Source organism: Neoarius graeffei, chromosome 14 (assembly GCF_027579695.1).
Source record: "Neoarius graeffei isolate fNeoGra1 chromosome 14, fNeoGra1.pri, whole genome shotgun sequence".
NCBI classification, from domain to species: Eukaryota; Metazoa; Chordata; class Actinopteri; order Siluriformes; family Ariidae; genus Neoarius; species Neoarius graeffei.
Genome location: NC_083582.1, coordinates 47,340,149 through 47,365,075, shown reverse-complemented (window position 1 = coordinate 47,365,075; position 24,927 = coordinate 47,340,149). Strand labels below are relative to the sequence as shown.

Genomic DNA, 24,927 nt, shown 5'->3' with positions numbered 1-24,927 from the left:
TATAAATATATTCAATCAATCAATCAACAGCCAAGAGGACAGGTTTTGTCAGAAGTACAAACTCGGTTCGCAGGCATTTGCTATCCCTAGTTTCTTGAAGCAGTTTCACTTTACTTTTTTTTTTTTTTTGGGAAAAACTCTTGCTTTAACAAGGGAGTGCCACTGCTGAGTCCTGAAACAACGACATTATAACAAACAGTGAATATGTTTATTATATAAGGTAATTAATGTTAACAATAATAATTACAAAAGGAATATCACTATTCTACTGTATTCTGTTCCAGCTCATGTAGAGTCAGAGTGTAGGAAAATGGGAAAGTTTGTTTTCCATTTAAATTTTAAAATATCAAACAAGATGTACAGTTAATATTTTTAAAGATTAAAATAAAATTCTGCAGACGTTCATTGTAACGTTTATGGAAGTTGTGCCTCTGATCATGGTCTTGCTGTAGATGCATCGAGAGCAGAAAGCAGATGTGTTTCTTTAAGTTCATTTTCCAACAGTGCAGTTTCTTCAATCTAGTTATAGACAGAGCACACACTAGACAAACAGAAAAGCACTAAGCTGTCTTAGACTCCTTCCCACTTCTTCATATGAAATCTCCATAGTTGGCTTTTTTTTCTTTTTTTTTTTACAGCAACGAGTTCATAAATGGGAAATACATGTCACGCGATGCAGTACAATGCAAACTTTATCTCTGAATACACCTCTGGAGCTGCAGGGCTTGTATGTATATATTTCATATTACAGAACATAGCCTTTAGTCTGTGAATGTCCACAGGCCTATTTAAGAAAATCCTAAATATAAATGAAAAGCACTGGGGGGGAAAAGTACCTTAAATTGCACCAATATAACCACAGTGGATAATTATAATGAGCAGCCCTCTGAAGTGTCTCTGCCCTCCACTCAGGTAATTTTAAAACACATGTATGATCACTGTAGCTTCAGCAGGTTTGGGGTGTCCTGCTTAACCTACTTCTAGGGTCACAGTTCAAGACCAGTAAATCCCTTGCTCCAGCCTTGCCAAGTACTATCTGGATTCTCCATCCTTATGCGAGCTGAACAGGGCCAAATCTCCAGCCCCACCAAGTCTGGAGTTACGAGGTGGAGTGGAGGCTCTCGTTACAGATGGAATAAGTGGAGGGGGTGCCCCAACTGACAAGGGCGCAACTAGACTGGGTGTCTTGGTGAGAATTCCATTGGGAACATGAGAATGTGGATGCAACGGGGCCAAGCGGGAATAGAGGCTTGGGTGATGTGAAGGTGTGGAGCCTCCTGGAGGATGGAGCTGAGTATGAGACAACAAGCCTGCATGCAGCTGGTCTAGGTGGGCTGCATGAGATGGGCTGGGCAGGTGAGGTGTGGAAAGGTGTGGATGCATCCCAAAATAACGCACCCTTTCATAGTCCTCACGCAATATCTGGGCACGCTGTTCCTCATCCAGCAACCCACCTCCAGGGCCTCCGACCTGAGGAGGGCGATCAAAAGGATGAGACATCAACCCAAATTCTGGCCGGGTTGCAGAGGATGAAGCTGAAGTGGAAGTAGGTGCCGCCGGATGATGTGGGCCCACTGCCACAGCTGCCGCTACAGCAGCTGCTCTCTCTGCCTCAAGGTATCGGGCGTGCGGATGTTGAAGTAGGCGGGACAAGTGCGGATCAGCGCGCAGTGCAAGATGATGATCTGGCCGCTGGGCCAAGATCTCTCTACGCTGCTGTTGCTGCTGCTGTGCAGCAAGTTCCCTCCAGGGATCCCAGGGGAAGCTGTGAGGAGCCTGTGAGTGGCCTTGAGGTGGTGTATGTGGATGGGCTGCAAATCTATCTGCCGGAGGTCCCACAACTAGTCCAGCTGATCCCCCACCCCCACCAAGATAAGCCTCAATTGCTAATCGGGAGCGATCCAGAAGTGGAAGATGGTGGGGAAGATGGTGGGTAGGGTGTGGGGTAGGAGGAGGAAGAGGCACTCCAGATGTGGGAGTCAATGAAAGGGTTGAAGAAGGTGTTGAAGGATGGTGTGTATGGCGACTGTTAGGCCGCTCAAAACTATGAGGGGGTATGGCTGGATGCGGTAGGGAGATGGGCACTGGTTCAGGCTCCTCCTTTCTCTCCTCCTTGACTTTCACTGGGGGATGAAGTATCCCAGGATGGAGGCTAGTGGTGGAAGGCTTAGAAACTGGAGTCGTTGTCCGGTCAGGCTTCTTGACGGGAAGTGAACTGACTGAGGAGGAGGAAGAGGCTGGACCACTGCTCTCTCTTTGGGATGGATGGGAGGGGTCTGAGCCGAGAGCATGTGCCTGTCTACCAAACAAGTCCAGAGGGGAGGATGCTGATGGAGCATTTGGAGGAGGGGTTGCAAGAACAGACGACGTGGATGAACGAGGTCTGTCTGGTGCTGAGGAGGTTGATGCTGGTACCCTGGAGGATGAATGCTGTCTTTTTTCTGACTCTCGATCTCTCTCCCTTTCACGATCCCGTTCCCGATCCCTGTTTTGTCCATCAGACTGAGCAGCAACTATGTTTAAAGGGCCCAGCCCATTCATGTGAGAGCTGGGAGTGCTGCTGCGGTGTTTGAGTGCACCAGGGGACATTCGCACAGGCTGACGACCATAAAGTAGACTGTCCCTAAGAGGTGATGTGAAACACAAGTATGTAGACCATTATATAAACAGAGCTGTCCATGATCAAATTTCTATAGTTACTTAAATATATAGGCAAAGGGTATTCATGTATACACCAAATTGTGACATACCTGTCTTTTTCATCTTTTATTTGAGTCAGTTCTCTTCCTCCCATGTCTTTACCTCTATCTCTGTCATCCCTTTTTTCTAGTCCTTTGGGCCAAGAGGGTCCTGAGGGGAAATGAGGAGCAACATGCATGCGATTCCAAGGATCATGTGGGTTGCTCAATCCTCCTACAGCACTTGCAGAGGATTCTGCCTTATGGCCAAAAACTGAACTAGCACCTAAACCAATAAGAACACAGAAAATGGGTCAATACATGGAAACATGTTTAAAGTGCCTTTAAACGAGGGTTTTTGTTTTGTTTTAAGTACATTCATTTTTTGACCTACCTAGTGAGGGGCTACCCAGTCCCCCAAAGGCACCAGCACTCAGTGCTCCCAACGGTGTAAAGGGGGGTGAGCGGCCATATGGATCTGCAATGCACAAAAACCCACATCAGGATTAATTATGCACATCTCAGTAACAAACTGAGTAGCTCACAGAAAATTAATCAATCAATCATAAATAAGCCCAATTTTAGCTGCTTGTCTTGGAGGGTAAATTTATTCATGCCTGGTTTTATGTTTGAAGCCACTCATCAACTTTAAGAGCTTGATTACCTTTCCTGTATTATATTATTTTAGAAAACTAAGCTAGACTACAGTTCAGCTCACTCGTCCAATCTCTTACCCAGATGTGTTGCTGGGGTGAGGAAAGAGGAGTGGGGCGTTGATGGAGGGATGAAGGAAGTGGAGGAAGGATTGACTCCACCTGAGAAGACACAGGGGTCAACTCATTTAACACCCTTTAATGGAGTACCATTGAGTGTTTTCATTTCATTCATTGTTTAATACTGATGTTAGATCCTCTCCAAGCCATCTGATGAAACAGCAATTAAGCTGCTTGTGTATACGAGACAGCACAGTTTTATGTATTGTATAATGCCAAGCAAACTGTCTGTATCTTGGTTATTACAAGTTGTAATAATAGCCTCAAATAAAGAATAGGATAAGTCCACTTGTGGTAGTGGAAGAGAGTTTCTGCTGGGATACATAGGTACACAAAAGAAATACACATACTAGCAGCTGCAAAGAGACTGCCTGATCTAGTGAGATCATGGGTTGGAGGCAGAGGACCTCCAAGTGCTCCGAGACTGCCTATTCCTCCAATACCACCAGGGCCAGGGAGACGGGGTAGCAAGTCATTACGCAATTCCAGCTTTTGAGGATCTGCCTGCATCAACTGGAAGAGTTCAACGCATTAGGAATCAATATAACTCAGAACACCACAGTAATCTCAGAATACCATTATGCTTTTGAGACATATTCCACTCAGGAGATAAACACAAAGAAAATGGGGAAATTAAAGTCAACAAACCTTAACTTTTTCCTGATGCCTCAGAATCATCCAGGCCACACGTACATGCATAGCACACCACTTTCCAGGTTTCTGCAATGTTGTAAGAAAGTGTGAATGCCAAGTATCAAAAACAAGAGTGCTCTGAGAGTACAATATCCCCCGCTGGCAACTATGCCATAACTCTGGTAAAATGCAATTGAATTGAACGAAATTGCAATATGTGTATTACTGACATAACGAAGAATCCTGTCAAGTTTCATGAAATTCCTCCAAAAATTGTGAGAGGAGTTGATTTCAGAAGGTGAGTACCCTTCCTGGGATGGACGGACATCGCCATGACACAATTCCCCTTCGGGCCTTTCGGCCAGCGGGGGATAAAACTTGTGAGGGAAGTTGATTTCAGAAAGCAAGCACACCTTGATGAAATCGCCAAAGTACAAGTTTGTTAATAATCAAGGGCATAACTGGTAAAATTTGCCCAAATTAAACAAAATTTCAATATGCGTATAACTGTCATATAACAAAGCCTTTTGCCAAGTTTGGTGAAATTCCTCCACAAATTGTGAGAGGAGTTGATTTCAGAAGAACGTACAGCCTCATGAAATTGTCAAAGTACAAGTTATTTAATCAAGGGTCAAAACTCTGGTAAAAATTTCACAAACGAAATTAAATCGCAATATGCATATTACCGTCATAGAACAAGGCCTTTTGCCAAACTTCGAGAAATTTGTCCAAAAATTGTGAGAGGAGTTGATTTCAGAAGGAAAACGCACACTCATGAAATTGTCAAAGTATAATTTTGTTAAATCAAGGGCTGTAACTCTGGTAAAATGTGACCGAATTGAACGAAATTACAATTTGCGAAGAATCCTGCCAAGTTTTGTGAAATTCCTCCAAAAATTGAGAGAGAAGTTGATTTCAGAAGGTGAGTACCCTTCCCGGGACGGATGGACGGACAGACATCGCCACGACATTATCCCCCTTGGGCCTTTTCAGCCAGTGGGGGATTAATAAACTAGAAAAAATGAAAGTTTGATGGGCAGAGGTCATACTTACATTATTAACCTTTAGTGGTTGTGCAAACGGGTCTGTTATCTGTGGAAGTAAAAACAGAATTATTGCATCCAACATAAAATGGTGCGTTAATTTATTACAAATCAGATAAGACGAGCACCACAGTAACAATACATTTATGTTAAAAAGCCCCAACCTTAGCAATACATTATGCTAGTACATTGCAAGCTCCATACCCTGGGGTCTTTAGGTTGGAGGTGGGGAGGAACAACTCCCAAGCGAGCAGGCATATCTGGAGCAGTTCCCTGGAGGGCAACAAGCTATCACAAGACACCGTTGTAAACCATTACAAGTACCAATACATCTAACTGCATGCATTAATGTTTGTTTCTAGCTAGTAAAAAAGGATATAGTTTTTAATCAATATTGTGTAAAAAAGATGCATTTTATGCCATTAAATAAAATTGGTGGAAAATTACATCTAGTTTGTTTGGGTTGACTATGATATTTTTAACGATAGATTAAAAAGATTTTAAATAGCTTTGTACAAGCTTTAAAAGTTAGAATTAACATCAGGCAGTGGTAGCATGCCTTACCTTGGGTTGAAAAGCTCCTTGCAAGGAACTAAATGGTCCAGTGGGGGGAAGTACAGGCTGGATTCCAGGCACAGGCGGTGGGTACTGAGGAAAGAACTTACAGAAAAATAATACAATATCAGAGCAATGTCACTTCACAAGTGTGATTCTGTCATATCCATACAGATACAAATATGAGTCCAACATTACTGTTAATTATTCAGTTATCATATGTTGCAGCTTTTGTTGACTAATAATGGTGGTGTTCATTTCAAGCGCATAAACTTACTGGGTGTCGAAAGAGACCATCTATCTTGCCTGTAAATTTCTCAAACTAGAACAGAAATAAAAATCATTCAGTAATGATGTACTAATTCTACTCACAACATGAATGCAAAAAAAAAAAGCCTCAACAAGAGCTATTCTGAAATGAGTCACTGGCACTTGTAGCCTCCTCACCATTGGAGGAGCTGCAGCAGGTGGGTGCAGAAAGTGTTGGTGGGTGTGGGTGTGCTGGTGTTGATGGTTGTGCTGATGGAATTGGTAGGCCAGTGGTGGCATAGAAGTCTGGGCCTGCACTGTCCTGCTGGAACTCCCAGAGTTAGAGGAAGAAACCGAGGCGGCACCTGATGCTGAGCTAGCACTGACTCCAGCACTGCTTCCAGAGGTTCTGCCTTCCCGATCTGCATTTTGAGGCGCCAGGAAGTGCGAGCTCAGCTCCTGACGGAGCAGCTCTGAATCTGTATGCATCAGAGACCAAACAATTTATCTATGCAAGAGGAGGGAACTACTGGGAACTCCTTTACTTAATTCACCTATGAAAAGTATCTGAGTAACTGTACGAAAAAAAAATTTAGCCTTTATAGCTGTGTGCTTAAAAGTAGAGTGAAATGTACCTGCTGAAGAGCGAGGGGACACCTGCAGAAGGGGAGGTGGTGGTGGGAGACCAGGTGGAGGGGTGAAAAGCGCACCAGGGCTCGGGCGCGATGAAGGCCGCAGCACACCAGATGGCCCAGATGGCCCTCGGCCTGCAGGCACACTAGTAGAGGGAGTGGGCGGTCGAATTGATGAAGAGGTGGATGAAGATGGAGTCTTAACTGAGGTACTGGTCCTGATTATAAATAAATAAAACAGTATTCCAAAGTTAGGGGAGAGTGACTGATTCAACACTGCAAGTACTTCTGTAAAGAAAATACTCCAGCACACTGATAAATACAGGGTGTCTTACTAGTCAAGTAGATAAACTGAGTTAATTTTAATGGTTTACTTCTGTTACAATAAAAGCTCGGCACTGAACTTCACTCACCTGTTGTTGCTACCCGTGCCATAGACAGCTTGTGAGCGACCAGTGAAGGAAAGGAACGATTTCAGTTTATGTTGTGGAGGGCTGCAATCATGGCGGTGGTGTGGTGCGGCATTTCCATTTTGCTCAGCCAATGAGGTGGAGACAGAGGCCGGAGAACGGGGCAACAGAAGTGAGGATGAGGTAGAGGTGGCTTCAGGGTATGGCAGCTCCAGACTCCTCTCCTGACTACGCTCCAGGCCAGAGACTCTGGGAGTCACTGACAGACGAGGTGGCCCACTGTTTGAAGGCAACAGGGTGCAGCCATTGCTCACAGTAGACGCCATACTTACTGGGTTGGAGGACACTGCAAGAAAAATAAAATACTTTACCATAAATTCTTGTCTACTACCAAGAAATACATACATCATAATGGCAGTGATAAACTTTGCTCACAAAATTTTAATGCATGTTTGAGTATCTGTATCAAAAATAAGTTTTGCACACAAACCTATTATAACAAAGTTATTATACATCTAAAAACATTATACACTAGTTTTATAACTGCCATTTCTAAAACTGCTGGATCCCAGGTTTCATGTAGTGACCACAAATTACAATGTTTAAAACCATTAGATTTCTGAAAGCGATATGTAACTATTAAGGTGGATTCCTGGTAAACTAAAAGGCTGATTTTTTTCCCCCCTGGATGAACACATCCTCTTACAAAGCTGGACTATTTACATAGGGTCATGCAATTTTTCATCTGCCTGTATATGCATCAGAAATTATGTGCATTGAGAAATGACTTGCTTTTTATGATAAATCCACGGTGTACAAGTAGTTTTCGCATGTAATACAACCAACTAGAACTCAACACAGAGGTATTTGTGCAATCTTTGCTTAAAGACATGCATTTGGTTTATTTACAAAAATAAAATAAAAATAAGCAGCAGTATGAGCTATTTACCTTCTCTAGTGCTAACAATGAATGTAGGCTCCATATCATTGTCAGAAGCCTGAGGCAAAAGAACAAAGAAAAAACAAATATTAAGTGACATTCATTAAAATTTAATTAAATGTCCCAAATTTCTTTTGATCCCCAAAATAAATTACTCACCTTATCCCCTGACTCACTCTCTGCATCACACTGAGGAAAAAGTGACAAAGACAAAAATAACATGCTCCGTTAAACATTTAAATAATATTGGCTGGCGTTGAAAGATATATTCCATTCAGCTAAGCATAATATTGAACTCGTCTTCGACTCATTCAATATCATGCTAGCTGAATGGAATATACCAGCTATACCACAAAAAAAGCCAGCCAATATTATTGTTATTAATACACATTCCTTTCCAGTGTTCAACACCTCTTTCTCTTTCAAAATTCTCTCAAAATCTTCCATATTTAACGAAATGTACTTGGCAGCCATGTTTGTTTACAAATTGTCACAGTCGCTCGCTAGCGTGGAAGTTTTACATCTCCCACGTGTGACGTCATGTTGTCTTGACAGCCATGCAATATTGTAAACCATATTCAATGCTCATTCTTCTTTGGGCAGAGTGACTTAATACATGTAGGATAAGTGATATGCTAACAAGATTGCAAGCTATCAAACCAAATGAATGAAACCCGCTAGAAGGGAACACAATACACATTGTTACTCCATCGAAAAATTGTTCTACAGTGGTGCTTGAAAGTTTGTGAACCCTTTAGAATTTTCTATATTTCTGCATAAATATGACGTAAAACATCATCAGGTTTTCACACAAGTCCTAAAAGTAGATAAAGAGAACCCAGTTAAACAAATGAGACAAAAATATTATACTTGGTCATTTATTTATTGAGGAAAATGATCCAATATTACATAGCTGTGAGTGGCAAAAGTATGTGAACCTTTGTTTTCAGTATCTGGTGTGACCCTCTTGTGCAGCAATAACTGCAACTAAACGTTTCCGGTAACTGTTGATCAGTCCTGCACGCCGGCTTGGAGGAAGTTTAGCCTTTCTCCATACAGAACAGCTTCAACTCTGGGATGTTCGTGGGTTTCCTCACATGAACTGCTCGCTTCAGGTCCTTCCACAACATTTCAATTGGATTAAGGTCAGGACTTTGACTTGGCCATTCCAAAACATTAACTTTATTCTTCTTTAACCATTCTTTGGTAGAATGACTTGTGTGCTTAGGGTCGTTGTCTTGCTGCATGACCCACCTTCTCTTGAGATTCAGTTCATGGACAGATGTCCTGACATTTTCCTTTAGAATTCGCTGGTATAATTCAGAATTCATTGTTTCATCAATGATGGCAAGCCGTCCTGACCCAGATGCAGCAAAACCATGATACTACCACCACCATGTTTCACAGATGGGATAAGGTTCTTATGCTGGAATGCACCGTTTTCCTTTCTCCAAACATAATGCTTCTCATTTAAACCAAAAAGTTATATTTTGGTCTCATCCAACCACAAAACATTTTTCCAATAGCCTTCCGGCTTGTCCATGTGATCTTTAGCAAACTGCAGACAAACAGCAATGTTCTTTTTGGAGAGCAGTGGCTTTCTCCTTGCAATCCTGCCATGCACACCATTGTTGTTCAGTGTTCTCCTGATGGTGGACTCATGAACATTAGCCAATGTGAGAGAGGCCTTCAGTTGCTTAGAAGTTACCCTGGGGTCCTTTGTGACCTCGCTGACTATTACACGCCTTGCTCTTGGAGTGATCTTTGTTGGTCGACCACTCCTGGGGAGGGTAACAATGGTCTTGAATTTCCTCGATTTGTACACAGTCTGTCTGACTGTGGATTGGTGGAGTCCAAACTCTTTAGAGATGGTTTTGTAGCCTTTTCCAGCCTGATGAGCAACAACGCTTTTTCTGAGGTCCTCAGAAATCTCCTTTGTTTGAGCCATGATACACTTCCACAAACATGTGTTGTGAAGATCAGACTTTGATAGATCCCTGTTCTTTAAATAAAACAGGGTGCCCACTCACACCTGATTGTCATCCCATTCATTGAAAACACCTGACTCTAATTTCACCTTCAAATTAACTGCTAATCTTAGAGGTTCACATATTTTTGCCACTCACAGATATGTAATATTGGATCATTTTCCTCAATAAATAAATGAATAAGTAAAATATTTTGTCTCATTTGTTTAACTGGATTCTCTTTATTTTTAGGACTTGTGTGAAAATCTGATGATGTTTTAGGTCATATTTATGCAGAAATATAGAAAATTCTAAAGGGTTCACAAACTTTCATGCAACACTGTAAATGTATAATAACATGACCGGGTGTACACCTACACACACAATGTGCATTCTTAAAGGAACAGTCCACCGTACTTCCATAATGAAATATGTTCTTCTCTGAATTGAGACGAGCTGATCCGTACCTCTCTGAGCTTTGCGCGACCTCCCAGTCAGTCAGACGCGCTGTCACTCCTGTTAGCAATGTAGCTAGGCTCAGCATGGCCAACGGTATTTTTTGGGGCTGTAGTTAGATGCGACCAAACTCTTCCGCGTTTTTCCTGTTTACATAGGTTTATATGACCAGTGACATGAAACAAAGTTCAGTTACACAAATTGAAACGTGGCGATTTTCTATGCTATGGAAAGTCCGCACTATAATGACCGGCGTACTAACACCTTCTGCGCGCTTCGACAGCGCATTGATACCTTCATCAATGCACTGTCGAAGCGCGCAGAAGGTGTTAGTACGCCGGTCATTATAGTGCGGACTTTCCATAGCATAGAAAATCGCCACGTTTCAATTTGTGTAACTGAACTTTGTTTCATGTCACTGGTCATATAAACCTATGTAAACAGGAAAAACGCGGAAGAGTTTGGTCGCATCTAACTACAGCCCCAAAAAATACCGTTGGCCATGCTGAGCCTAGCTACATTGCTAACAGGAGTGACAGCGCGTCTGACTGACTGGGAGGTCGCGCAAAGCTCGGAGAGGTACGGATCAGCTCGTCTCAATTCAGAGAAGAACATATTTCATTATGGAAGTACGGTGGACTGTTCCTTTAAAGGTAGACTGCCTTTCAGATTTTTCCAAGTGTAGGTAATAAAAAGAATTTTCCCCTGACACCCAATTATTTTAGTTTAGTAAACCGAAAGCTACTGAATTTGAATCACAGACTTCCAATTTTATTAGGTTTTTTTTTTTTTTAAATAGAAGAATTAATGAATTTAGGGGCATGTGGCCCTAAATTCACTGCTATTTTTTTCCTGCTTCCCCATGACCCAATTCAAGATACTACATCATGCATCACGTGCTGGGCTTTCCCGTTCACGCAAGGCTCTGTGGGATACAAATTTGAAACAGGAGCGAAAAATGAAGGATGCGAGCGTGCGAATGAAACGTGGAAGACTGACTACAGTAATGGAAAGTGAGAAGAAAAGATATGTTGCAAAGGAAAGGAAATGCAGGACCAAACTAATAAATATCGGCAGTCAGCGAGCACCTCGATGATCAGCTGTTCATTTAGCGACAGAATGACATAACTGTCAGCGCATGGTCAAGGTAAACCTGTAGATGGCAGTAAAGCAACATTGGATGACAGCTGCCGTAAAAACCCAGGAGAAGAAGGTGGTGGTGGTAAACCTGCGCATGTGCACACCGGACTTCCTCTGTCTGCTTGACTGCGGGAAGCGAGCAATTTCATTATTTGCTAGGGAATCCCCTCAAATTAAATAACTTCCCAGCCACATAATGGCCTGATATTTTGTGAGATACTACAGAAATAAACGTATCACAATGACCAAATTTCAGAGGGAACTAAATTTCACCGATTTTATGAAATCGAAAGGCCGTCTAGCTTTAAAGTACAAGAATATTCAAAAAAACTATTAAAAAATGAAATCCTTACAATGTATCCTGTCTCCATGAGATTTCCTGACACCTGTAACAATTCACAAATGTTGCAGATGAAACTTTTTTTTAAAGAAGCAACACAAAAGGATCATACAAAACACTGGCATTCAAAGAGTTGGGATTTTTTTTGTTATACATCATTTAAAGATAACATTTTCTGATTAATCATAGCCTGGCAGTAATTTCCAAGAGAAAAGCAAACAAGGAACAAGACCACATTACACCCTGAAGCTGAACATCAATTGAAGTACTGACATCAGACAAACAGATATTATGACAAATTAGACTTATAACTAAACTCTGTCCCTCACCTTGGCCTCTCTCTTTTTCTTCTCATTTCTACGCTTCTCCCAGCTACTGGTGGTAAAAGTAGCTGGAGCTCCGTCCTCTGGCTCTGTGAGTGGCCCTCCATTCTCATCCAGGCCTCTCTTCCTTTTGCTCCCTCTCCCCATCAACATACCAGCTCGCTCTGGCGGCTTCAGAGAACAATCCATCTTTTATAATGCACATGCAGAAAATAAATGAGTTATACTATTACTAAAAAATACAACCCCCACCTTACGTAAAATAATTCACTACAAAAAATTTCTGTTGCGCAAATTACTCAGAGGAAACTCCTCCCCCCCCAAAAGCAAAAAAACAACAACAAAAAAACCCACCAGTTTATAGCGGGGGGGGGGGGGGGGGGGGGGGGGGGGGGGGGGGGGGCGCACCCAGAGAACAAACCGAATAAGCAGATCAAATTAGTACATTCCACTTTCCGACATGTAACTACAATCTGGAAATGGACTACCAATCACACATACCTCCAAAGCCTCCAAACTTATAAAGCTGGCTATGGCAAATCCATCGATGATGTCTTCTTCACAAGATACAGATTCCCTTTTCCTCCGACGTGGAGGACGGTGCCTGGCACCAGAAAAAACGGGCCGACATTCTCCACCGCTAGCACCAAGCAGGGAGTCTCTGCAACGCTCTTGGTCTGAGCCTGAGGAAGGTGATGAGGCCCCGAGGTCTGCTCTCCTCCTGCGTCGCTCTCGATCACGCTGAGAACGGGAGCGACGGCTCTGTCTCAACCCTCCGCTTCGACTGGGCCCATCCATGTCAAAGTGAACCCTACACAGTCCCTACAAAAGGCACTAAAACCTTGGTCCGCAGAGGGACCTTAATTTTACTGAAGGAAACCAAAGCTCCTGGAACAATGTAGGTATCCCAGTTCAAAGTGGAGTTAATGTGTCTGCTTACAGCTTTGTGGCCATTGAAGAATGCATGCCATCAGCACACTGCTGTCTGATGAGGGCGGATTAAGTATGCGTTTTCCATAAAAACAGGCTGTTGTGTACTTCAGGCTATTTCCTTTCCACGTTACTGTCTTTGTGTCAAGACATTGCGAGTTTCACCTAAGGGAATATACAAGATTTTTATTATTAACGTATATGCACATTTACAAAACAAAAACACAACGCCTGGGTAAACAGGAAAATACATTTTAGAGAAAAGCGTTTATCTGATCGCGTTTGTAGAAGGAAAATGATAACCAAGGCGTGAATGAACAGCGATGAAAAAGTGTGCAAATTAATAAACAAAACCAAGATACAAAAACCTTTGTACAGCCAGATCTGAGCATTAAAAATGTTCATGGCTTCTAATAATATTAGGTAGAAGCTATCAAGTCTTAAGAAATATGGTACTAGATGATTAAGTCAACAAAGTAGTTAAATATTTGTTATTTCTCCGGTCATCTTAAAAATTGACAGCTGAGGGTCAGGATAGACAAGTCAAACCACCTTTTGGTGCAATTTTTACAAGCGGAAAAGGGAAAAGTTCATTATTAAATCAAAACTGAGCAAAAGCGTTAATAAACTACAACAACTGAATAAACAAGCACCCTAAATGAACTCGCTAACTGTCCAACCGGTAATGATTGTTAGTTAGTTAATTAGCCTGTTAACTGGCCTAGCAAGCTTGCTACCTACCAAAATGACGGTAAGGTAATTAACATATTGCTAGCTTGCTACTTGTCCGTATTGAGACTTTCATGTGTAAACACCGCCATCAAAATCTAATACCGATTTACTATCCAGTGTCAGGAAGAAACATTCATAACGTCTAAATGTTTGTGCATCTTTCAGACAAAGTGACTGAAACAGCTGGATAGCAGGTCAGTACAATTTAGCCATTTGCTAACTACGCTATCCCGTTACGCTAGCTTAAGTTGTTTGCTAATCAGCTAAAATTATTACACAAACTTGCCTAAGCATCGATGACAGGTTTACGATGACCAGGTTACCTATAACAGCACATAATTCAACTAACTCAATCAAATCCTAACAGTCGAAGGACAGTGAACCTGTTTGACCGGTTAAAAATACAAGCCATTCTAAACTAAGCTTAGCTAAGCTAACTACGCTAGCGTTCCTTTTGACGAGCAAAAGAGAAAGGTGAATTCGTCTGAGCCACTGGTTGAAAATCGCTTCTCTTTGCGCGATTGTTTACCATCTATGCGCGTATTAAACATGAACAAAACCTCGCTCTTTCTGTTTGCGTTAGTATCAAAGTGACTTAATGCGATTCAGAGATCACCCACCACTCAAAAGATGCCGATGCGAACGATCGTTCTCTCCGAGCTTCTGCTCGGTCGGTCCGGTCTCCATTAGACGACAGCAGTGTAGGCCCCGAAGCCTCGGGCTCGAGTTACGCGGACATGCAGCTTCAGCGTCAGCGCTCGTAACGCAGGCCAGCCTCCTCCTCCCGCGGCCCACTGTCTAATCTACTCAGTCCGGGAAAGTTCAATTATCTCCCTGTTTGCGCAGTTAAAATGAATGTTATCTCTCGAGTGTGGTCTTTAGAGGAATTCATAAAACGTTGCAATAAATCCCGATCGCCAAAATCAGATAAATATATACATATTTTTTTCACGGTAACTGAAAAGCTGGCAATAACGTGAATCCTGGGTGGATAACGCTACAGTGAAACTGCATTGTGTGCTTCAGTCGATTTTTTTTTTTTTTTCCTCTGTGATTCACGGACAGCCGTGTATAACTAATGGTAAAGCAGCACTGCCGCCTATTGGGGTGAAAGAGAAAATGCTGTAACACAAATGTCACTACTGCAGTGCTATACATTACTTTCAGTTCTTAAATATTGTTTATAATATAAACCTGAAGCACATAAAGCATTCATTGTATCTTTGGACTGTCTGCTTTATATGAAAGTAGAAATTAATACACGCACATTATTAAGTTTTTTTTTTTTTTACCTTTTACGCGTTTGTTAAATTAGGTTTTTATGTGCGCAAACTTGAAACTCATTTGTACTCACTTTTATTTGTTATGCGAGCATACAACAGTGCTAAAACAAAGCATTGAGGAGTTTCAAATCACACTACGTACATCCTATGACGTCATAGGAATAGATTACATGCGGAAGTAAAATAAGGAAAACAAACGAGCTATTCCATTCTTCGTAGTTTAGGAAGAGGGAGAGAAATCGGCTTTTGGTTCTATAGGTGAAGTAGCAGTCTGCTGGACATTACGACCTAAGACGCCAACAATAAAGGTAAATCCTAAAGTAATATGTTTTTCGGAGTTCTTAATATTCTACGTTATGTTAATGTGCCATTTAGTGTTAGCTAGTTTGCTAACAATTTGCTGGCTAGTTCTATTTTTGTTCACGTTGCCAGCTATCCGACCTAACTGGTAAAACTGGGCATTTATTTATAATATTTGTACGTAAATTACACTTAAATATAAATGCCATATCTATTTAGACAGTATTTATCGTCGTTAATGTTAGCTGGTTTATGTAAATATCCGGCAATTAGTAGCTGTTCAGTAATTAGCTGGTATTGGCCTCTGTTTTTTTTTTTTTTTTTTACTGTCAGATGGGTGTTTTATTTGCTTTAATAAAATGATAATGCTCATTTTGATTGAGTTTCACCCATACTTCCTTCGAGCGCGATATATGAAATTTTTCTGTTTTGTAAATCTGGTTTAGGGAAAAACCTTTCTTTCTTTCTTTCTTTCTTTCTTTCTTTCTTTCTTTCTTTCTTATCCAGTTAACACTACCTATTGTTGTAATTTGCACGTATTAAGGCGTGTTTTGTTTAAAACATGATGTTAGAACAAGATATAAACTGAGTCATTCTTTGGGTCGGCTTCTCATGTGATTACCCAGAATACCTTTGGTATGCTCTCAGCAGTGGTTTCATATTAGTCTTCGCTTAAATCCGATTTCAGGAGTGTCATTTAATCGGTTGTTATTACTGAGTAATAAAATATACATGTCATTTTGGTTCATCATTAGATGGAGGTTTTATTTGGGCGGAGAAAGACCCCAGAGGAGATGCTGAGACAGAATCAGAGAGCATTGAACAGAGCCATGAGAGATCTGGACAGAGAGCGCCAGAGGATGGAGCAGCAGGAAAAGAAAATCATAGCTGATATTAAGAAAATGGCAAAACAGGGACAGATGGTAATCTCACATTTAATATAAGCACTGTCATAGTTATTCATCATGATGTATATCGATTATATATTCATACGTCTTGATTGTTCCAGGATGCTGTGAAGATCATGGCTAAGGACTTGGTTCGCACCAGGAGATATGTGAAGAAATTCATCATGATGAGAGCCAATATCCAAGCAGTCAGTCTTAAAATCCAAACCCTCAAGTCAAACAACAGCATGGCACAGGCCATGAAAGGAGTCACCAAAGCCATGGCCACGATGAACAGACAGGTTAGAAACCTCCAGTAAACAAATTCATCATTTCTCTTTCCTAAAGAGTGGAGGTATATTTAGCTTTCCATACCTGGATCGTCCATATTTAGAGGTTACTTGGCTGGAGAAAAGAACTGGGAGCCTGATGATGGAATACCAGGCTGTGAAACGTGCACAGATTTTGTATTATGTTAATTATGTAAAACAGACTTTTGAAATTTCAAGTAATGCATATTGAATGGTTTTTATAAAACTGGTTTAAAAATACAATGTCAGAGGGTGTATTAGGTTTCACAGTATAGTATCGTAAAAATGTCATGTTAAATTACATTTGTCTGTGTTTCCGGGGGGGGGGTTTCCCAGCACATTATCATCAAAATCAAATTCCGCATCACAAATAAATCAAGAATTTATTGGTTAGCTAGCTATCTTAGCTTAAAATCTTAGATCTTACCTTTAGATTTACTGCCTTACAACAATGGTTTTACTTAACTATGCTACATCACCATGGTAACTTATTCTGCACGGATGACCTGCACTTGGACCAATCAGCTGTCAGAAAAATGAAGCTTATTTTTTTTGACACGGGCTAGGTTTCTGCTGTGAGATCAATCTTTGAAAATCTATAGGTTTAGGAGCATAAATAGTGAAAAGGTCACTTCACACTTGAGTTTATTTAGAGATCATGAAAGTATCATGGCTTTCCTCAATTTTGTATCAGAAATGAGGAAGTTCATATTGTATCTTTACCAGTTTTTATGGGTGTGATCTTGCTAATTCCCCTCCACTTGCTGCTATTGTTCCACTTGTTCCTCAGTCTAAAGGATTTTTCTATGGATCATATGCCGTTTTTGACACCAAGAATCTCAGCAAATCATAGCTTGTTCATTTATTCCTTCTCAAGGGATTTTTAATGAATGTGTATACATTGTACATGTATCAGTTAATTTTCAATAATTAACAGTTTATCAGAGGTATGATATTTAGTCATTTTCCCAAAAGTGCTATAGACTGCACATACATTCCAGTCGCCAGTCAGACTATTCATGACTTCAGTGTTTGGGCATTACCATGTACATGTTGGGTATTAGTTGTTCACAATTACTCTAGCTAAAGTTTACTACAGTTAATCGTTTTACACTTATGAGGTAGACTCCAATCATCCTTGACCATCCAGTTGGCAGAAGTAACTCTCTTTTTAAATGGGGGGGAATCCTTTTTGTTGGAATCGTGAGAAGGGTTAACTGCAGTTGCATTTGTTAAGTGGATTCTGCTTTGTGAGACAGGCCCTAGTATGCAAAAATAAAGCATTGTGGTTTGGAATAAAGCTGAATATTTTCAAAGTTTACTAAAATCACTGAAATGTCCTTTACATAGTTAAAGCTGCCACAAATTCAGAAGATCATGATGGAGTTTGAGCGCCAAAGTGAAATTATGGACATGAAGGAAGAAATGATGAATGATGCAATTGATGATGCAATGGGAGATGAGGATGATGAAGAGGAAAGGTAGGATCAAGGTGTTTTAAAAGAATTTTAGACTGAATCTGCATAAATAATTGCTGTATTGTTCTTTTTAGTGATGCTGTAGTTTCCCAAGTGCTGGATGAGTTGGGTCTGAATCTTTCAGATGAACTCTCAAGTATGTAAACCGCTTGCTAATTGTAGATCATTATATACATATTTAGACCAGTAAGTTATCAGCAATTTGAACATCTGAATATTTTCACACAGGCCTGCCATCTACTGGAGGAAGTCTTTCAGTTGCTGCTGGGAAGAAAGCTGAGCCACAGCCAACTTTGGCAGATGCAGATGCTAACCTGGAGGAAAGACTAAATAACCTCAGAAGAGACTGAGGGAGACTTTAGGGTGGAAATGTGCATAAAGTTTTGTAACAGCTTACCATAGTGTTCATAGATTAAGTAAGAGGACAGATGGGCACTGCAGTATTTGGATGCAGTGTCATTCCCCCCCCCCCCCCCCCCCCTTTTTTTTTTTCCCCCAACTGTAAATGTGCTATATGTTGGTCTACCAAACAAGTGCTCAAAACAAAGATTTATCTTCAGTTTTCAGCACCTTGCTGAAACTAGCAGCAGTATAAAACACTAGTATGTTAACCAAAAAAAATGTATACAATCTGCTGCTTAGTGAAATAAAGACGTAAAAAAAGGCTGTTATTTTATATATGCCATGTCACTGTAATACCATTTTATGGTTTTCTTATAGAACTAATTCTTGCAAGCCTGGTGGTTTGTACATTTTAATCAGAATGTTTAACCTTTGAGCTGGATCGAGTTCATGATCAGAAAATCCTTTTGCTACATTTTCCTAAATGTTTCGCACAACAGTATGTAATGAGCCATTGGGATTTGGTATCTAAATGATGGTTCTTAATTTCTCTTTAAAAAAAAGTGTACTTTAATGTATTTATCAGCAAGTAAATCAAATGGGGATGTTTTGCCTTGTTTTTCTTTTCTTAATAAATATTTTTCACATTTATCAGACTGATCAAGCCTTACATTTAGATTATGTACTAGTAGCAACTTGATGCCTGAATGTCAAGGCCCGGTCACACAGCGCTTTACGGCTTTATCACGGCCAAAACCCGTCAAAAAGTGCTCTCCCGTGAAGCAGACGATATTGTTCGTGTTGATGTCGAAGTTAAGACGTGTTACAGTCGATATACAGACGTGACAGGACGCAGGGGAAAATCGGAACGGCGTCGGACGCGGCAAAAAGTTTTGGACTGCTCAAAACTTTAGACCGCGGACAACCACGGCCGGCACACGTGGTAAAGACGTGCAACACAGGTGAAAAACACGTGATAATCAGTGTCCCGGCCGTTATTAAAACTTGGGGAGACGTGGTAAGACGCGAAAGTTTGGCGGTCTATCACGGGCAGAGCACGGTCATCGGACGGGTGTTACGCGTTGGTATCACGGGATATAGCGTGTGTTTAGCGGCTTATCACTGAGAAATGGATTTTTCCGCGTACATAGCACTGTCTAAGCCCGTTAAACGACGTCTCAAACAAGTTCTAAATTCGATTGATCACTGTCTAATCACTTCTGCATCACTTCTGATTTGCGGCATGTATAAATACCGTAATTTTCTGAGACCTCGGCACTTGCAGTCTAGATGTCAAGGGGTGAACATGAACCCTCAACGCTGTGATGTCCTCATGTTAATGCTCCAGCACCAACAGAACCAACTGATACAGGCTCAACATATCCTACCGCTTTTATATGCGCAGCAAGCCGCTCTTCCAACGACGCTGAGCCGCGGTTACCCGTGATTTGGCAGTGCTATGGCAGTGAAACAGCCGCCGACGGCCATACCCCGTACAAAGCACGGCAAAGCCAAAATTGACCAAAAATTACCACTTACGACCACGTCCACCTGATTTTTGTATCTTTTTGTACGTGATATAGACGCGGAGTGCTGTGTGACCGGGCCTTTACACTCTACCTTTACTGTCACACTTTTAGCATCTTTAGTGTTTTAAAAAGCACCTAGCTAATGATGCACTTATAGGGATGTATCGCTGTCATGCTGAACGTCACAAATTAAGTCTTGTCAAATGTGAAAGTGAATCTTGCTAATTAACATTTTTAATCCTGTGTCAGTAAATGTACAAAGCTGTTCATATGTTGATTACTAGCTGAAGTTTTTTTTAAAGTAATTTCAGATAGTACACACAGTAGTGGCTGCAGATTTATACACAAACAGCAGGAACACTGAATTGTTCTGAAAGGGTCTAGGGTAATTATAGAAACCTCTGCTTTCTAAATTTATATACTAAAAGACCTTTTTCAAAACAATTTGCTTCAATTAATGCCACTGAACTTAACACTCAGGCATTATACAACCTACAAGTGTAGTGGACCTTGAAAAAAAAAATCTTACTTTTATAAGAAAGTGATGGTGAAATAAGTTCATGCTAATAGACATGGATTTAGAGTCCTGCTGTATGAGGCATGCGTGCCCATCAAATTACAGCTAGTCAGTCAGCTTACTTAAACAATAAGACACTATTTTAAACCAAAGCATGCTGAATGAGAGATCAAGAGACCTTCCTTGTGAGTAAAAGCTCACAAATAACTACTCTGAAAAGTTGGCCACAAGATGAACGCCCACACTTGCTATTTAGAATTTTTGCTTGTTAAAGTTTTTAATGGAATAGAAATTCAGTACAATTTGTCAAGACAATCATGCATTCTAAAATTTCTATTCAGATTGAGGACATTAGTCTTTCATATTCTCACTGCGTTTCAATTTGCACTCACCATTATTCCTTAAGGGTGCATGTACATAGAAGGTGCACATTTTAGCAGTGTTAAAGTCCACTGTGTGCAGAATATGTTCATTTGAGGCGTTACATGCAAAGTATGCATCAGATGCACCATATCCACAAGGTGAAAGCCTTGCTTGAAGCAATGCCTTCCAATACCATTTGTATAAAAATAGACCAGGACCAGAACCATTTTATACAGAACTCAAGACTAAACACAATATGCATTTTAAAAAGTTACAGGGCATTCTAATGATGGGTTTGTCCTAAAGAGTAATAACATAAATAGATCTGCAATACAGCCATTTTCTCATAATGTCACATGGCATTTTATTGCAGTTCAAGTGTAAACCCACACAAATCCATGAAGTTGCTCAAGTATCCTGCAGCATTCATCATTCAGCTTGTGCATTCAACTGGTGCGAGATTGCCTTATTTCCGACAGGTCCTATGAGGAGTTTGTTTTTTCTGATTTTCTATACGGCAGCGACTTCTTTCATCAAGCCAGGGCAGCTCAAAGTTCCTGGGTGGGGACAGGGAAGGAGAAATCATCCAGTAGCACTTCACAAGATCACACTAAGAGCAAAGTTCCGTAACTGCTAATAGAACTTGAGGTACTTACTGTGGCATCAGCCTGGGTAAAGGTCGGCCAAAGGCCACAACTGGCAGAAAAGGAGTTATAACAACTGACTCCACTGTAGGGGAAAAATTAGTTTAAGAAAAAAAAAAGTGCCATTTGTTTTGTGAAATAGTTAAAAAGTTGTGTTGTGAACTCATGCCAAATGAAAACATGCTAGCATGCATATCAGAAGGCCTCAAACAAAAGCCCAGAACATACCATCATCAGCATCAGGGTAAAATGAAGAAATCTCTGGTTCACACTCCTGAATATTTAGTTTTCTTTTTTCCATGCGCTGCTGCAGCCGTTGAAGCATACGCTGCTCCCGTATCCTCTGAATGTCCCATCTGATGTTTATTTAAAAAAGTCTGGTTAATCCAAAGAATCAACATTTAAAAAAAAAAAAAAAGCAAAGCTACTCAAGATGATAAAACAAAAATTCATACTTACTGTACATCTACCCTTACCTTTTCCTTCTCTTCTCATCCAGCTCAAGCTTTGAGTGGCGTTTCAAAAACATCCCATCCTCAAGACTCTGTAGTTAATCGGCAAGTAACAAATTGTGCCTTGAGCTACATGTGCTTAAGAATAAGGATCTGACAAGTGGTATGCACTGCAATAGCAACACAATGAGGAAAAATACAGAAACAAGACATCGTCTCACCTCTGAAATATCTAAGGCATCTTCTTCCCTCAAAGGCTCAATGCTGTTTTCCCGCCAGGATGGAACTGCACAAAAGGTTCAAGTACACATACTATTTATTGACGCCAACCAATTTGTCCAGACTTGTAAAGGAAATTACTGCATCTGAAGCACTTACTGGCAACATCGTCCTCTTTCTTGGGGGATGCCTCACAGAGGGGAGAGACAGGCGGTTGGTGCCAGCAGCACAGGTACATTTCTGTTGTTGTCATGTATGAAAAGTCTTCATTTTCACAGCTCTCTTCAGCATCTGCCACCACTTCTGTTGGGCCCGAGGACCTCGCGGGTGCCGTCTTCTCAGGGGTCTCTTTGTTTCGCAGCTCCCTCTGACACGGCGAGGCTGCCCTAGTGTCAGACTTCTGAGGGGTTATCCTAGAAGACTTTCCCTGTGACCTCTGTGTTTTGGAATCCAAGAAGCCACATTTCCTAAATCGGAAATAAATGCAAATTCTACATAACCCAAGAAAGTGAAACACGACAGCACAAAGCACATATTTTATTCTTATTAGTTTTTTTAACCTCTTTTGTGCTTTGCTACTTCGACTAAAGGGGGTCTTCAGTGTGGGGGTCTGATGGCTGTCTCCTATATCCAAATCCCAGAAGTCATCAGTGTCTGGGACCCATCTCTCTAAGGGTTGAAAGAGACGTTTATCACGTGGTTCCTTACTCATCAACTGTAAACGTCGTTCCATCCTCTCAATCCGTGCAAGCAGCTGTGTGAAAGAGTTACATGAAAAAGTCATATTAATGAAACGGTCACTCCATAAGTTCCATGTTACTTGGCTAGCTGGGCTCGAAGTTTAAAGTTCTAACTTTCAGAAGCCAGAATAGTATCTTAAGTGGCTTGATTTAAAAAAAAAAACACCACATACTGTGTCTCTGTCTGCTTTTAACTCATCTATCTCCTTGTCCTTAGACTGCAGCTGCTGCTGTTGCTGCTCAATCAGGTCCAGCTGAAGCAAAAGCAGCTGATGAAGACAGTTAGCTTGTGAACTGGGATGGCTGGAGGTCTTCCTCAGGTTGTTTCGTTTGCCTTCTGCGTGTTCATGAGAGGCCATGCTCTGAGCCCCCATAGTTTCAAACCCCTTTGTGCTGTCCTCACCACCAGAATCTCTGGAATTGTGAGAATTCATTGAAAAAAAATCGGTTTTATGATCAGTAGTACTGGTTTGTCCTAGTGGAGTTTTGCTTTTAATAGGGGTTCCTTCACCCCCCATTGGTTTGGTTTGAGACACTGATTTGTCTGCGTTCTCAGAGCTGGTCCCAGAAGCACCAGCTTTGTTTTGTCCCACCGGCAATAAAGGCCGAACAGCTTTCCCACCCAGATCCTTGGCCAGGTTTCTTGATTTAACAAAACGCTGCCCCGCGTCCTTGAGAGTGATACCAACAGAGTCATGCGTTTCTGTCAGCAAGGTGTGGGAATTTCTTGGGACACCAATAGTGTGTCCTTTTGACAAGTAGAAACTCTTCGATTCGGAGCGCAATCCCACGTTTAAAATGGACTCAGTCCGCATATTCATGACGAAAACAAGCTACAGAACAAACCATAGCTCCAATGGCTAAACAAGTTAAAACGCATCTGTCATACTAATCAGTCAGCCATAACCTTAGCAAAATGACACGCTGCAAAACACAAATAATAAACAAACAATCACCCCTAAACCTCCCAAAAAACCAAGGCTGCAAATCCGTCATGATGCTGTTGAACACAGCTCTGCAGGCTTGCTAATTAAACAGCTAGCAGCTTCCCATTATGCATAAACAATCACTGCAGGACGAACATTCTACAAAAAGAACCCGAGACGCACACAATCTCCTGCTCCAGAAGCAATGCAGCACTTCACTAACTGCCACTCGCCTCCATTTTGATACGCAATACTGGACAACTAGCTGCTGTGCTGCTAAAGTGCTAACTAGCTAATAGCTAGCAAACCGGAGAGAGTGGAAAACAATAACAATCACTTCCAGCATGTTATGAGTTAATACCCACTGAATTTAGTGCGCCTATTTAACGATGGCGTTAGCCTGTCACGCTTTATTTCACTTGCGTTCCTCGTTGGCGGAGAAAAATAATCTTTCAAATGACATACTTTACTTTTACTACTATCCCCCATTTTCTAGTATGATCCTGAGCACCATGTTGTTCATACGTCCGATTTAAAAACCAAACACTGCGCATGCGCCCAGTCCAGGCGTGTTTACAACAGTCAGTAGGCGGAGTTTAGTGGAAAGTGGCTGGCTCAGAGCCAATTTGGTGAAAATAATAAACAATGTTTTAAGAAGGTTTACGTCTCGTATTAAAGAGCAACACTAAACGAATTGTTAAAATGTTTATTGGGATATATAATTAAAATGATCTATGAACCCTGATTTCCTTTCCGAGACTCCAAAATTCCCCCATCAGACTAAAACCTGGAAGATGATTACACTGCAAAAAATGGCCTTTCAGAAATAAGAAATAAAAGATTAAAACAAAGCATATTTGCTTGAATCAGGTGAAAAAAAAATCTGCCAATGGAACTAGTCAAATTTGACTTGGTAAGATTTCTTAAAGTAAGATGAAAAATCTAACCTGTTTTTAGATGAAATAATTCCAAAATAAGATTGGGGAACTTATTATGCGAGATCTGATTAACTCAAAATAATCAAAATAGTTCTTATAACAAGATCGTACTTCTTACATTTAGCCATTCAAGTCATTTTTATTTATTTCATTTTAAGGGTATTTCACTTAAATTCATGACAAAATCTTAGCAGTAA

At 41.0% G+C, this 24,927-nt stretch overlaps 3 protein-coding genes across 8 annotated transcripts; 1 reads left to right on the top strand and 2 right to left on the bottom strand.

Moving 5' to 3' along the window:
• Positions 1-186: 186 nt before the first annotated feature.
• On the bottom strand, positions 187-14,825 carry fbrs (fibrosin). Of its 5 annotated transcripts, none has more exons than XM_060939855.1 (19): positions 14,422-14,825; positions 12,641-13,234; positions 12,146-12,328; positions 11,830-11,862; positions 8,073-8,102; positions 7,923-7,971; positions 6,977-7,319; positions 6,567-6,781; positions 6,130-6,410; positions 5,960-6,004; positions 5,692-5,787; positions 5,332-5,415; positions 5,138-5,176; positions 4,100-4,171; positions 3,802-3,964; positions 3,413-3,493; positions 3,073-3,156; positions 2,751-2,964; positions 187-2,623 (listed from the first exon to the last, which is right to left on the bottom strand). In XM_060939855.1, exons 2-19 carry the CDS (start codon positions 12,935-12,937, stop codon positions 1,033-1,035), a joined length of 3,900 nt encoding a protein of 1,299 aa, XP_060795838.1. In that variant the 5' UTR covers positions 12,938-13,234; positions 14,422-14,825; the 3' UTR covers positions 187-1,032. The 5 variants fall into 5 exon arrangements, with proteins under 5 accessions (XP_060795838.1, XP_060795839.1, XP_060795840.1 ...); XM_060939856.1 differs by having other exon boundaries at positions 5,332-5,400; XM_060939857.1 differs by having other exon boundaries at positions 12,146-12,310.
• A 419-nt stretch (positions 14,826-15,244) lies between these two features.
• On the top strand, positions 15,245-19,053 carry chmp2a (charged multivesicular body protein 2A). The gene is made up of 6 exons (XM_060938978.1): positions 15,245-15,392; positions 16,140-16,307; positions 16,394-16,573; positions 17,933-18,063; positions 18,135-18,196; positions 18,289-19,053. The coding sequence occupies exons 2-6, from the start codon at positions 16,140-16,142 to the stop codon at positions 18,408-18,410; spliced, it is 663 nt and encodes a 220-aa protein (XP_060794961.1). The 5' UTR covers positions 15,245-15,392; the 3' UTR covers positions 18,411-19,053.
• A 1,646-nt stretch (positions 19,054-20,699) lies between these two features.
• On the bottom strand, positions 20,700-24,335 carry msl1b (MSL complex subunit 1b). 2 transcript variants are annotated; one of them, XM_060938976.1, is made up of 8 exons: positions 23,040-24,335; positions 22,687-22,880; positions 22,286-22,593; positions 22,129-22,193; positions 21,932-21,999; positions 21,684-21,811; positions 21,468-21,540; positions 20,700-21,368 (listed from the first exon to the last, which is right to left on the bottom strand). In XM_060938976.1, the coding sequence occupies exons 1-8, from the start codon at positions 23,685-23,687 to the stop codon at positions 21,278-21,280; spliced, it is 1,575 nt and encodes a 524-aa protein (XP_060794959.1). In that variant the 5' UTR covers positions 23,688-24,335; the 3' UTR covers positions 20,700-21,277. The 2 variants fall into 2 exon arrangements, with proteins under 2 accessions (XP_060794959.1, XP_060794960.1); XM_060938977.1 differs by lacking the exons at positions 20,700-21,368; positions 21,468-21,540 and having other exon boundaries at positions 21,724-21,811; positions 21,915-21,999.
• Between the last annotated feature and the right edge of the window lie 592 nt (positions 24,336-24,927).

Excerpts from the sequence above, each read along its gene's own strand:
- fbrs (XM_060939855.1), bottom strand. The coding sequence starts at position 12,937 with ATGGATGGGCCCAGTCGAAGCGGAGGGTTGAGACAGAGCCGTCGCTCC. Across the intron at positions 8,103-11,829 it reads TCATGGAGACAGGATACATT|TGTGATGCAGAGAGTGAGTC; the intron begins GTAAGGATTTCA and ends CTTTTTCCTCAG. Across the intron at positions 3,157-3,412 it reads CACCCCAGCAACACATCTGG|ATCCATATGGCCGCTCACCC; the intron begins GTAAGAGATTGG and ends TGTGCATTGCAG.
- chmp2a (XM_060938978.1), top strand. The coding sequence starts at position 16,140 with ATGGAGGTTTTATTTGGGCGGAGAAAGACCCCAGAGGAGATGCTGAGA. Across the intron at positions 16,574-17,932 it reads TGGCCACGATGAACAGACAG|TTAAAGCTGCCACAAATTCA; the intron begins GTTAGAAACCTC and ends TCCTTTACATAG. Across the intron at positions 18,197-18,288 it reads TCTTTCAGATGAACTCTCAA|GCCTGCCATCTACTGGAGGA; the intron begins GTATGTAAACCG and ends ATTTTCACACAG.
- msl1b (XM_060938976.1), bottom strand. The coding sequence starts at position 23,687 with ATGAATATGCGGACTGAGTCCATTTTAAACGTGGGATTGCGCTCCGAA. Across the intron at positions 21,812-21,931 it reads GATGAGAAGAGAAGGAAAAG|ATGGGACATTCAGAGGATAC; the intron begins GTAAGGGTAGAT and ends AATAAACATCAG. Across the intron at positions 21,369-21,467 it reads TTACCCAGGCTGATGCCACA|GAACTTTGAGCTGCCCTGGC; the intron begins GTAAGTACCTCA and ends GTCCCCACCCAG.